The sequence below is a fragment of the Nyctibius grandis genome, chromosome 1 (assembly GCF_013368605.1).
Source record: "Nyctibius grandis isolate bNycGra1 chromosome 1, bNycGra1.pri, whole genome shotgun sequence".
NCBI classification, from domain to species: domain Eukaryota; kingdom Metazoa; phylum Chordata; class Aves; order Nyctibiiformes; family Nyctibiidae; genus Nyctibius; species Nyctibius grandis.
In genome coordinates this window covers 23,247,337-23,261,799 of record NC_090658.1, presented here as the reverse complement: position 1 = coordinate 23,261,799, position 14,463 = coordinate 23,247,337, and the positions used below count along the sequence as shown (strand labels likewise).

The 14,463-nt window shown below is 38.7% G+C and overlaps 1 protein-coding gene across 18 annotated transcripts in view; it reads right to left on the bottom strand.

Annotated features, from left to right (window-relative positions):
- Positions 1-14,463, bottom strand: part of ESRRG (estrogen related receptor gamma) — a 389,904-nt gene that overhangs the window by 201,331 nt on the left and 174,110 nt on the right. For 4 of the 18 annotated variants that reach the window (XM_068400512.1, XM_068400519.1, XM_068400527.1 and 1 more), the window contains one exon: positions 11,162-11,366. The exons of the other annotated variants lie outside the window; for them this stretch is intronic. In XM_068400512.1, the coding sequence (XP_068256613.1) occupies positions 11,162-11,163 (2 nt within the window). In that variant the 5' untranslated portion in view covers positions 11,164-11,366. The remainder of the gene's footprint in view (positions 1-11,161; positions 11,367-14,463) is intronic. 18 annotated transcript variants of the gene reach the window in all.

Here is a 14,463-nt window from a genome sequence, read left to right as displayed (position 1 = left end):
ACAGAATTTAGTAGCTGCATGTTTTATAATTATGAGGTTCCTTAAACATATATTTTTAACCCAGTTTTATGTCAACAATTTGAGAGCAGCGGAGTACAAGAGCAGCAGCACAGCTTCTAATGTCTACATTGTCACACTGTTTTTAATTTAAAAGCAAAGAGCCACGCTACTCTTTAAGATACAATTAAAACAGCAAATATGATTTGATTTATTAAAAGCTACTAATAAGCAAAGCTAGCCAGCTGGGCTCAATCTACAAGGAGGAGAATGATGGATGAATCGATAGATTCATAGTTCACCTGACAACTAATCCGCACAGCAGCTACAGTGGCAGTTCTGTGGGAAGTGGTACAATCGGGCACAAATCATCGTCATCATTTGTATGTCGATGGCAGCTTTCCGTCCTCTATCTCACGGAACTTCGCAGACGCTTAATTAAGCCTCATGATATCCCCTCAAGGGAAGTCAATATTAGTTTACCTATAGGTAAACTGAGATACAGCAATGTGCAACTTGCTCAAGGTCATAGAGTGGGCCAGTGGCAAAGCCATGAATAAAACCCTCTAAATTTGACCCCAGCAGCCTGATTTAATTACAAAATGATGCTCCCCTTCTGTTACCAGTTCCACAATGGAAATAGCAACGGCAGGTGCTTTGGGGAAGGAAGCAAAATGTGGCAAAAGCAAGAGGTAACAAAGTAGTAAAAAACCCGCCAACAATATAGAACCTATGCTCAAAAAATCAATTTGAAAAACTCTCTCTAAACGTGGAAGCAGGTCTACCAGGCATCTTTTGTTGAATAAATAAAATAGCTTCCTTTACTGAGGGGGGAATTTCATCATTTTACTTGCTCCCTAAACAACCACTCTCAACAATTAATTAATGTTAGTGGCTAGATAAGTAAACTAAACCATTGTGGTAGCATTTCTCAGATGTTTTGCATGTATGCAGACAGTGAAAAAAAACAGATGGAGAATACTATAATGAATTGAAATGTTCTATTTAAAAACTGTTTGTCAGCTGTAGTTAAGTTGACACTGTCATCATGGCAACAAATCACAACACTTCACATGTGCCTCTGTGCTCAAGTTTGCTCCTCAGAGCTGAGCTGTTGGAAACTGGAAGTTCTTGAGCAGCCCCACAAGTGGAACAACAAACAAGCGATAGCTGCCTCAGGTTTCTACCACACTCAGTCTGGAAGGAGTAAGGTCAGCGGAGCACTTGGTTTTATAACAAACTGATGGTTACCTCTACTATGTTGCACCAGATTAAAAAAAATAAATAAACCAATCTATATAAGCAAAGACACTCAAAACAATACCAAGTGACTTCGTGGTTTGGGGCACTGATAACAGGCTAACATTTTTCAGCTCAAGGTCACTGGCTGAAATCACGTTTGCTTTTGATGTAACTCAAAGTCATTACAACCGCCGTTGAAATCCTAGCCTATGCAAAATGCACTTTTGGTCTCTCTGCAGTCCCTAGTGGACTGGAGCCCACAGATCTTTAAAAAGCAAACATCATTTCAGCTGGCACTGCTTGGCACCTTTGTTGACATTCTCAGTGGAGGACTGAGGGGGTACCAACACGGCGCTCCGAGCACCCTTGGGACAGCTCGCCCAGTTCAGAAGGTGCCTTGGCCAGGGCTCTGCTTCAGGACCTGGTCCACTCCACGGGCCCCAGCCCTTAGTACTGCCACTTCGATACCTTCTCCAATTTGTTTTGAGGGTTTTTATTCTTTCTGTACATGAAAGGAAAAAAAATACACCTTTTTTTTTTGTATATTTTGTATGAAAATACATTTTTATACTCATAATTTATTGCCCAAATCCAGAGCCAGTGAATCTGTAGTGGAGGAAAGATCAAGGCATTTTACAAGGCGGCAAAGAATCAGACCCTTGAACCCTTTGTCTGATTAAGCTTCAACCCCTGTTGAAGCCCAAATGGGGATCTCAGCATCATCCATTAGTAATTATGATTACACTACTATACATTGTAGACAGTAATAACATTTGCCAGGACTGAGATATCTGTCGTCTTCTCACAGGGCTTTTGAAACTAAGTCATGCTGCTAAAATAGCCTGCAATTCTTAACTACTCCAGATTAATTTAAATGGATTTGCATTTACATTTCCTTAACTTGTATTAGTTATGGCTACGCACAGTCAAAAGGAGTAATTAATAAATAGTAAAAATGCAAAAGCCTGATTTTTCTTTACATCAACAGTAACTGGTTTGAATCTAATAGAACTAATACTTGCGTAAAAGAGTGGAAAATGATAGGCAAATAAGTCTCAAACACTCTACTTGGTCTTAATTATTCCACTTTTTTAGGAGAGGTGAGAAAAATGTCTGCAGAACTGCCTACTCAATAGAGCATGAATAATGAAAATATCTCTACACAGCTTGCAACCTCCTATAATGATGGTTGTAGAAAAAGAGTACATTATTAAACATTGTGGCAAATGCATAGGGCATTTATATCTCAGTTCTTTACTTTGCTAATTTATGTATTTAGTTGTGATGAAAATTATTTGCAATACTTCTGGGTGCAGAATTGGTTTTGCTATTGTCTCAGTTTTTTTACATACAGAAAGACAGAGATTGTCATGAGGGAAAATCAGACACTGGTTTTAGCAGCAAGGACTTGATTTATTATTGCTTCAAACAAGTTTCATGCATTAAAGATCCCTGTACAGAACATGACATGTTCCTTCTTTAAAAACAGCTACACACTTTAGGACAAGTGACATGATCCAAATGGTCTCAGCTGACGTTGATGGCTATTCTAATGCAGCACAGGAATGTCTCCCTGACTCTACATGTTTAACATTTTTTCAAACAGAGAGGAGAAGAAGAAAGGGAAAAAATACTTTGTTAAAATGAAATCTCCGTTCTGCAAAAATTCAGCTTTCATCTCACTTTCTGTATTGACTGCTACCCCTTAGGCTAAAGAAAGCATTTCTACATACATACACACACACACATAGCCCCCTTTATTCAGATATGGATTTCAGCATCTGATAATCATCTGTTGAGGGTCACTTCTGAAATCCACTGATCTGACGGGAAAACATTCCCTCATTCTCACTTGCCTTTGGATCAGCTACATACAGATGTGTTAATTATAGGAAGTAAATTGCTAAGTAACACCACTGAAGCAAAAACACAAGTAGACATTTTTACTGTGAGAAAAAATGGGGGGAAGAAAGAGGAAGACTGACAGAGCTGAATGGACACGATGGAATCATACAGGGTACCAATAACATACTGTTTTAAACTGCTGTAACACAATCAATCTTGAGAAAACCCTAAAACACTTCAGATAGAACAGGTAAGCATATTTTTAATTTCTAATATAGCTAAAATATTTTACAGTTAAGTATCCCCAAAAAGGCAATTAATTATGTACAGATGAAAAAAATAAAGCCAGTTCATTATTTTATTCCCTTGCAAACATACAAAACATATGAACCTGTCATTTTCACCAGGTCTTTTTTTTTTTTCTCTTCTATATGGAAATATCTTCTTTCCTTAGAAGACATGTTATTGTGCCACTATTACATGAAAGATTTGAAGAAGTTTCTTTTGGATCTCACTAAAACAACATGATGGGTTGACTACAAAAACAGATGAAAAGTGACCTAAGTATTCCTTTTTCAAGGGACAAAACAACATCAGCCCCAGTTTCATCGTCTCTACTTGCACATCAGTATATCATGAAGACAGCAGCAATTAAATTATTCTGGATTTATATGTATGTAAACAGACAGAACAACTCTCCATCCCTGAGCTTCCAAGGAATTACAGACAACTTAAATAGTCTTTCTTCCTTCATCATTTGCCAGCCTAACTTCTCTCCTGCTTTCCTCCTACAGTCCCTGTCTTGTTATGACCCTCTCAGGGCTCTGATTTCCTCTTTGCCACCCACACATCAAATCCTTCCATGGACACAACAGGTTCCTCTGCTCCGCTTCCATGCACACACTTCAGCTACAGAGAAACTGTTCCTTTAAAGTCAACCATCTCCACTTTTTAACACTCAGAAGAGTAAACTATCTCAAAACATGGTGGGCCAGACTGTCAGTGACCAAGTAAGAACTGTAATCAGCCAAGCTACGCTGACTTATGTACATCAAACCAAGGAGATGTCCCGTTGACCAAAGCAGTCATTTTCAGCACTTATCTCAGCCCTACAGTGCTCAGGTGACCATCATGGCAGGGAGATCAACATCAACCTCCATGCGGTCACCTGGCCTGCAAGGAAACAACAGGCTCTGAAATGTACCTACTCCCCAGTGAAGAAAGTCCAGTGAATTAAGCAATGATGCCACCAAACTCCTCACCATATGTAACGGCAAGTCACAACATCCAGACCACTTTAAACACAGGAGACTTTTACCTTAATTTTATTCTATGCCTGCACAGACGACATTTGCTAAGGAACATATCCTCAAAAAGGGCTAATCGCAACACAAAGCGAAAGCACTTAAAGAGCACCTGCAGTGCTCTGCACTGCAGAGCACCCAGTATGTCTCTTTTTTTTTTTTTCTCACCAAAATCAAACTAAACCAAACCTGCTATTTCCCACCTTTAAGGGATTAAATTTGTTTCACAAGACACTGTGATGAAGCTCGGCAGAAGAACTGCTACCTACTGACTGCTGCTTAGCATGCTTTCAATGTTATTCTTGATCTCCAAGTAGCAATTGCACATGATTTCCTAAATCTTCCATTTTGCATTATGGCCCTTGTCTATTTCTCCCTTTGTTCATCTCTATATTAAGTAAGGAATGGGAAGAATACTGGTTCAAGAAGATAAGAGAGATCCAAGTAACTTGTTTTCTTTTAGCATTCCTCTGAATGTATTCTTAAAATTTTGCCCGAATGTTTTGGGGTGAATGAGTGTGTCCACAGATTCATAGTATTGACCTGAGATTTTAGGAAAAGGAATGAAGACATTGTAGTTACAGAAGAGCAGTACCTTTGAGAGTAAGCTTAAACATTCTGTATATAACTCTGGCAGATTTTCTACAGTTAAGCATATTTTCATGCAACAGAATTCTGAGACTACAAGTAGAGGTGTGAAAGCAGCTGACAGCATAACCAAAACGTACTGCAAATCTGCAAGAACCTCAGCATCTCCCACATACAGCCAGTGATGTCTTCCCAAGTGAAAAACAGGGGCATCCAAATCCCCTCTGAAGTCACAACAGGTGGGTTTCTTCTGACTAGATGAGTGTGATGCTGCCGAAGTTGCTCTTTAAAGCTGACAAAGAGAGGCAGGTACTCAGAGTGTTGAATTTCTCCCTTCTAAAGCAGCCATCTGAAACAAGGAAGATGACTCGTACTCTAGAAGGCCTCATTTATCTCCACCAGCTATAAAGAGAGTCAAGGATGGGGAGCTCAGATATAGAAGTTTACACTAGAGATATTTAAAGTTAGGTGAAATGAATCTCATCATAAGAGTTTTTCCAAGGACTTGAAAGAGGAGAGGATTTCATCGAAGGGCTATTTCAAGATAACTGTCATAGTCAAAAAAAGAAACAATTCACTTAGCTATGGCCAGCTTTAAGTTGGGCTCATTTCTCCTTGGCAAAATTGGTTTAAACACCGCATTCAGAGTTATTTCACTCTATCTGTTTGCAACAACACAGTAAGTGGGTCAGAACACAAGATGAATATGAGGATTTTTCCTCTTTGTTCTTGATTTTACAAGTGAGTGACTCTAGGGTCCCATTCACAGTCCCCTAATCTGTCTGCCTCTCCAGCAGTCTCTTCGTAAAAGCAAAGGGACTTCACTGGGACTTCACCAATTACACATTTCTAAAATTATCTAGATTCCTTGACAAAAGGATTATGAATATCACATATTAACATTTTTCTTCTCAATTTTTCCTTCTGCAGCTCCCTTACATACTTCTAACAAGGTTCTAGATGGACAAATCATCTTTTTGCTTTTCCCACTTTTTCAAAGGAAGGCAAAGGAAAAGGTGATTCCCCAATTTATATTTGTTGTGGAGCCTCATTAAACTTTAAGAAAACCTTTTTATTAACCATAGTGTGTCCACTTTGTTTGGTGAGCCTTACTGTGAACATTAAGTAGATGGTCTTGCATACGATTGTCCAGGTCCTATTGGTAATTACATAAAACCAGAGAGACTAAAGACACAGAGTAAGGCAAAGTGCTTCAATAAAAATGCAAAGGGTGGGGTTTTTCTTGTAAGAAATGGATTAAACATAGCTGAAGATATTCATACAGGTGTGGTTAGACTAACTGCGCTGGATTATACTGACATTTATTAATACAATTTAAAGTCTTCACTTAATAGGCTTGAACTTTCTTGGCTTTACACAGGGTGTGTAAGAGACTAGCATACCAACACAATAAATACTCTCAACTTTTCAGTTTCCTTTCTTGACATTTCTCTTTGAGAGAGAAAAAATATTTCATACATGGAAAAGGAACCTCCACTTATTTATCTCTTGTTATTCTGTTACTGTTATTCTGCCCCTGTCATTGTAACGTAGCAGCCAAAGAGGCCAGGCAGGTGCATCTCTGTGTGCAGCTGAAATGACGCTTTGTGCCCTTAACAAGTTACGATCAAGATTACAGGCAATACATTTTAAGCTAGAAGACAGGGACTGGACAGACACACTGACCAACGTTCCCCTCTCAAACTTCCTTGCCTATCCTGATCCTCTTCCACCCCTCTCTCTCATTTCTCTGGCAGGTAGGTATGAACACACCTAATGTAAGGTATATATTTATGAAGGAAGAAGAGCTAGTTATCTTGCACACCAGTAAGAAAAGAAAAATTAGTCCAGACCTGAGAACAGAATGGCAGAAGAGAGAAGTTAAAAGAAATAAGAGAAATAGCCAAGACAAGGAAAGAGCTCATGTGTTAAAAGCAGTAAGAATTCATTACACCAAAGTTACAGCTACACTTCAATAGCTTAGCGTAGTTCTGACAGTGTAAGACAAACATACACAGGCACATAACCAGCCAAAATAGGTATAGGTGTTTTCTGTATCGTCAGAGTGATTTAGAATAACTGGAGAAACCAGAAAATCTGGCACACCAATTTGATGTAGAAAAAAGAGATTAAGTTAATGTACAGTAATACTATCTGAAAAAATGGCCCAAAGCACAATTCAAGGACCACTTCTTGGTTGAGTAGCTGTTTTGTTTCCTGTATAAAGCATGTAATTTTTGATAACACCCTTTAATACAGTCCCAATTTGAGGAATCAACAGAGGTCCGGTGGGCCAGATTTCACTTGTCTTTGAAAAAATCCAAAGTACCCCACTAATACTTTAAAAAAAAAAAAAAAAAAAGGCTCTAATTTTAACCAAGAGTCAGGTCTAGTCCTCTGTTCCAAACATGAGTGAAATGGGATTGAAAAATCAACAACAGTGAATTATATTCAGCATTTAAGTCAGCATCCAACAAGATTTAAAAGTCTTCCATGTCTTCAGCAGCAACAAACCTGTTTTAGATGCATCAGTAGGCTGGGATACTTCACCTAATGTCCAATACTATAGGTGTGAATACTCATGAAAGAGAACATCTGTTTATTCACAATGCAAAAATTATATAAGTATGCCACTGACCTTGGTGGATTCACCTCCCCTCAGGTTTCCAGTGAACTCAGATAAGTTGTTCTGTGGCCAAGAATATTGCATCAGCCTTAGCATAAAGTTTTTCTGGTACCTTAGAAACTGTGACTTCATGGCAGAACAACATCTAGGTGATTTTTTTTTATGCAATTTAAGAAAAGTATAATTGAATCTCTGCCTCTCACTTGCAGAGTGCTTACTTGTGAAAATTACAATCAACACAAGTAAAAACTAATACCATGAGATGGCTAAGTTTTAAGATAGGAAGCTCATTTAGGAAAATAAGTTGGAACACTCCCAGGTCCTTAGGAATGAATCTCCTATTCCATGTCTTTATAACATCTTTGAAGTATTCAATGCTTGAGAAAAAAAAAAAAAAAAAGATTAAAAATATTGAAGTGTTCTGTGAAGATATTAGCCTTTCATTCCTTTTGGCCAGCTACAAACTGTCAGGCTGTTCAAACCCCCGACACTATACCAATCCCCAATGCCTAAATGACATTCATCAAATAATTTCCTAATGAAATGTATTAGAAGCTACTTAAAAAAAAACATATCTGTCTAATTTCCCAGAACAGACTAGAGGCTTAATTTTGTTCTCAGCTACAGTGGAGTAATTCTAGAATAACTTAATTGATGACATTGAATTACTCATATTCTCACAGCAGCATATCTGGAAGGTGAATTTGGTTGTGGGGACAATGGATTACGAGGACTCAAGGTGCAAGATTCAAGCCCCAAACACCCCTCTGATTTAGAGCTGCTGTCTTGCTTCCTCAGCACAGTGCTGGGGTTTGGGCAGTGGCCACTGAAACAGATTTTTCCTGTAATTTGGTGGTTTTGTGGGTATCATGTATGGATACACAGCTACAAATACAGAGTATCCCTGAAGTTGCTCCAAAGGACAGCAGTGCTGGGATGGAGGACAAGTCAGTCCAAAGAGTCTCAAAAGACACCTTGGCAGCTGCTCTCCCAGCGGCACGAGCAGGGCACAGCTTGCAGTCCAGCCCATGTGTTAAATGAGTTCCCAATGCATTGTCATTGTTATTAGCCAGGGGTAGACGGAAGGCTTCTAAGCAGACAAGCTTTATGATACACTGCTGAATTATAAGACCAACCTCCAATGAAATAATATTTGCAAAAAAGCCACACAGACCGAAAATTCTAAGAAAAATCATCTCTTCTTCCTTGTACAGAGAAAACAAAAGCTTCTATACATCATCACCAGACCAGCAGTGGTCATAGACTCATTTGGTTTTTAAGGTATAAGGACATTTTCCTTTTAGGAAAAATGGTTATAGATCAGTTAAAACAAAATCATGAAAGATATCTATCAATTGGAAAGGATAAACACATACAGTATAGTTTCTGCTAATCTGCCTGGAAAAGGGAGAGAAAAATAATACATATATTTAAATTTAGATAGGCTTAGACATAATCTTTTTTTGTAGCATGATATAGTCTTTGTCTTTGGAGCATAATGGAAAATACTGCAAGTCCTGTATAAAGGCAGGTTCAACAACAGGGAACTGACTTTGAATCCAGTCTGTCCTACATTTCATATGCACATTTGGGTCATAAAAATCTCATTTATATATCCTGTTCCTCTATTCTTGGCCATCTCTCTCTTATAACATGACTGTATAAACTAATATACAAAAACTATTTGTAAGACCTACGCCAGGATGCGCTCTATGGGTCTCAAGAGACTCTTTATTGTTCATATCCTGTCCTACAGATTTGGAAGTTAAGGTCTTTGTTGTATTCGTATCGGTTTTCAGTTTCAGAAGGTCTGTTAACTAAACACATTTCTAAATCTATTCTATTTTTAGTGAACCCCAAACCTGTCATACCCTGTTTTTCCCCCACACAGTAGTTCATCAGCTAGATCTTTAACTTTGGACAAAGGCAGAGGGCAAACCAATGTGCAAGAGCAAACTAGGAAGCACAAAAAAGTCTAATAATTTTCCATTAAAAGAGCTAATGACAGCCATGTTATGGAAACTGCTTCTTAGGACAAGGGACATACTGTGTAACAGTCGTGGACTGGATTTACTTGCTGGTATTGCTAAAATGTCCAAAATCTGCAACATATTTTGTCCACATTTGGACTGGAATAAAATGCTAAATTATTGCATAGACATAAGCTGAGAAACCAATATTATCTCCCAAAATGCATCAGGTCATCAATAAATAACTTGTATTAGAGGAAATATCAGCAAAATAAGCAAGAAAATCTAGTCTTTGTCTTCCTTTTCAGAAGCAAAAGATATTCAATGCTGCAAATAGCACACAGGTTTAGACACAATATCCTGAGGGGACTTAAGGTCTTCTTCCTAACGAAGATTACAGTCTAATACAGAGATCACCTTGTGGACGCTTTGCTTCTCTTTTAAAGCTGCAGACATCGTTTCTCTTCACTTTCAGAATCATAAGGTGGAGCAGCTACGACAAGAGTTCATTTGGAAGCACTTTATTAGGAAACCAGGTACGGTACTGTTCTCTACCATTTCATGCAGCCTAACAGTCAGAAATGAGATTTTCCAGCAGCATGATACCTAGCAGTTACCCACAGCCCACCTTGCAGAACTTCTCGGATCATATGATGAAAATCCCTGGACAGGTCAGTGGTCCAGGTTGTTTCTCTGTCTCCTTGATTTCTTGTCTCTCAGGCACATGTACAAGTGAAGTTCTCATTTGAGACTCCCATTTTCTCTCTGTATTAAGAGTAATAGCTTCTTTTGCACATGAGGATAATAGCTCCCTTTGTACATGCAGATTATATGTCCACAAAAAAACCCCACAAACAAAAGTACATCGGGGGGTTGCAATAAAGGTATATATGCAAGCTAATAGAAGCAGTCAGAGCTGGAAAAAATAAGGGACACAATGAAACACTTTCTGACACAGGTGCTTGCCCAGCCAGGAACCCATTAGCACCTTGTCACAAAAGCCCCTAAGCACACAAAAATATGAATTTGGAAGTCATAAAAACCAATGGACATACACAATTAAGTGACCAATGAAAACCTGTCATCTTCTCTCCCTCTTTGGAACAGAGCCAGAAACGACTGGTGGGAAGGAAAAGATAATTTGGAAATAGCTCAACGTCAACTTTTAATGTTTACTGGCAGGAAAAAAAAAAAAAAGATGACACATAGCAAAGGGTGGGAGAAAGAAGACAGTGGCTTGTGGCAATATCTCCATTAATTTTATGAGACTTATGAAACCTGAAGCCTGGTAGTGACTGCTTATTTAGCAGGATCTAGGGGCAAATGTACTGAGATTCTCCTGACATTTCCATACAGAGCAAGTTACAAAGTGTCTGCCAAAGAACCAACGTCTATACCTTCACAGTCTCCCACATCACTTGTCCCCGCTTCCCCTAGCTCACTTCATCTGCTGCAGGTACAGCTACTGTTATCTGATCACGTTTTCCATACCTTGGTTTTCCTACTCCTCCACTTCAGTCACTCCTCAACAAATCCCAAGTCTCCCACCTTCAAATCCAAAGCTTCACCATGGCATGAAAACTACTTACATCTTGGCTGTCAAACTTGACACGTAGTGAGCAGAAAGCTTTAGTCTAACTAAAAATATGCTCTGCTGGGCTTCTGGAGTCAGACTTCTCTGGTCATAGCTGATAATCTTTGTCTTCAATATCCATTCAAAATCTGTTTAAAACTTGTTTATCCTTTCTAGGATTCTACCGGGAGTCCACCCATGTGTAACTTCATCATATAAGCCTTTAATTATGAAAAAGAAAAAAGCCCGCATGAGAAATCAACACACCCACTTTTACCAGCACACCTCTCCCCACCCTGTTCAACTTGATTATACATACTTAGGTGGGAAACTGTTTATTATCACCAATTATGCAGCAACTCTGTCCTCACTGCAGAACCCCATCATATTAGAGATTGCATAAGTACTGTAAAATAAGACAGTCCTTGATGTAAAGAGCTTTTGGCAAGTTTTCCCTGGAGAGGACTTTCCTGGTATTTGCTGCCCAAGACACCTCTCTGGAACCCCTTTGCTGTTTTCCATATGACAAACTGGAGAAAAACCTCAAGAGAAAACATGCATCTAAAAGTAAATGTCAAACATACTTAGAAACACTTTTTGACATAGATTTTAAAGCAAAAGTTGGACCATCTCAGTGATTTTCATAGGATCAACAGTTTATTCCCCTACGTTGTTCATTGCACAGTCACTGCGAAGCACAAAGAGACTTGGAAAACAGATCTGACAGGCACTTGGAAATACCTCTGTTTTCAGGGCTTAAGAAAATTAAGGGCCTCACTCTTCCACTAGCACAAATCAGAAATAAATGCAAAGAGTCACCTGACATTACACTGCTGTAAAACACGTATGCAGCCGAGATGTGCTTGCTTCAGTAGAATAACTGCAGTAACATGTGCAGATTGACATGCAAATAAACCTCTTGAAATTGCACCAAGAGAAGTGGAGAGAGAAAGACAATCTTGATTAAAATTTTTTGAAGGACACTACTATGAGGTGCTTAGTTATGATCAGCTCAACATAAATTATATAACCCATTTCCAATGAGAATGCAATATGAGCTAAATTTTACACTGATTTATAGCTTATGAAGGCTTCGCTGAAAACCCTGGTTATTTTGCAAGTCCAGGTCAGTGCAGAATTTAGGTTTGTTATCTTTCATTAAACATGTACGATTGTGCATTAAGGGTGGAAGGTCATAGAAATAGCAAGAAAAGGACTTAAAAAAGAAATTATCATCCCATGCAAGGAAAAGATTATTCCCCTGTGCAAATTCCTAAACCTGTGTTCAGTTTGCCCTGAATCGACTGCAATGATGACATCATTTCAAAGATGATGATGTAGATTTTGAAAAGAAATACGATAATATAAGTTTTGTCTGAAGTCTTGCTCTTATATTCACAGATTCTTGATTCCTCTTTTCAGACAAAAAGCCTCTACCTGCATCAAGTCCCTGTTTAGTTTGGCAGTCTGCAAAGAGCAGGCGGTGGCCTACCTTAGCCAGCAATGAAAAATGCATTTTTCTCTTCCTTTTCTAACCTGCTTCAGAAGCACTGTGAAATCTCCTGCTAAAAAACCCACGGAGTATAGCAGAATCCACGTTCTGGTCACAGTTGCAACATATAGCCAGAGAAATGGCAGAAATTTTCATTTATTTGTAGTAGCGTTAACAAGATCAGAGTCAGAGCTCAGAGCTGAGGCTGTATGACAAGACTAGCAACTTACAAAATTGATTATTAAAAGGCTATTCCATACAAAACAACAGTCACACATGGGGATTTGGATTTTTGAGGGTACTTGGGTTTTGTCTGTATATTTGGTTTTTTTTTTTTAAATTATTATTACATGTCATTAATCTGTTCAGACATTATCTCCCTTTAATTTTGCTTGTTGCTTTTAATAGTGTATTTCAAGATACCAGCAATGCATCTCTCTTCTTTCATATTAGCTCCACTCATGCAACCCTTAGAGCTCGAAGACTTGTGTGATTAATAGCTCTGTCAGCAATTCTTATTTAAAAACTATTCCTATTTTATCTTTTTACTCTGTCCCTGATTTTCCTTTACTCTCTGGGCAGAATACCCACCACCAGCATCTTCACGCAACCCATAACTCTGCAAGTTTATTTCTCACTATTCCTTTTCCACTTTAAGAACATCCTGTTGATTTTGTTTGACTCGATAATAACACCAAGCAACTTAAAAGCACAATCCTACAAGTAGCTGAGTGCCCACTATTGATGTAAGCCCAAACCAGTAATTTAGTGCCTTTGAAAGAGCTCAGCACCTTGCAGGATGGTATCAGTGTGCTTCAGCTTGCTAAGCTATGATTTGCTCATGTCCCTGTTTCTCAACTGGAAGTCAGCATTATCTTCTAGTCTTGGGTTTCAAGAAAACAGAGAAAGGTATTTAAGCAAGATCACACAGGATCTGCCCCTGAACAGGCAACACAGGTTCCTTATTGAAAGCCTTCCAAGTAAGCACTGGAAGTGTAAGTTATATTCTCAAAATTATTCTGTCATCCCCATGACAATTAAATTATTTGTTTGTTTTGTTGTTTTTTGTTTTTTTTTTTCTATCTAGTGCTTCTTGACTCTGTTTAGGTAGCCACGTCTCCTCAATATCTCATTCAGGTGTAGCACGGAAAAGTCTTAACAACCCTGGGCTGGCAGCCAAGCTTGCCTGTGACTGACGCTCGCTTAACTGAGCAAAGATTTGCTCTGCTCCAAGCAGGAACCTGACTACACAAGGAGCAGCAGTGACAGCGAGGGTGCAGGCTTGCATCCTAACAATGCCGTTTCCAGCTTGTGCTCAGGCAAGTGGAACCTGCACTTAAGCTGAATGCTAAAAGGCTTCAATCTTCTGCCTCCTTCCAATTTGCCTCCTGTATAAACCCAGGACTTTTTAGTAAGAGCAGCACATTACGGTAGTTACATTGCTAATCCGGGCATAATTTTAAGCTCAATGAAAGGCGATTTAAACGTCGAAGAAGGAGGAAAGCAAAGGGAGTCACAGAACAGAGGAGGTGGAGAGGAATGAATTGCTTAGAATACATTTTAAAAAATGTATTCTTGCCAGTAAATGATAGAAATAAATCAGCAGTATAAAGTCACTAGTAGCTGGATTTAAAACAGAGTTTATGACCATTTGCTAAGGGGCCAACATAAAGCATAAGCAAAACTAATAAAAATATAGCTTCCACGAGCAATGATAATGTTAAGCTGTTGGAACAAATTCTTCGATTTAAATGACATTATACTTCTCCAAACATAGACTACAGGCGAATTTAACAAAATCTCTGCCCTAAAGGTTTTACTGTCTA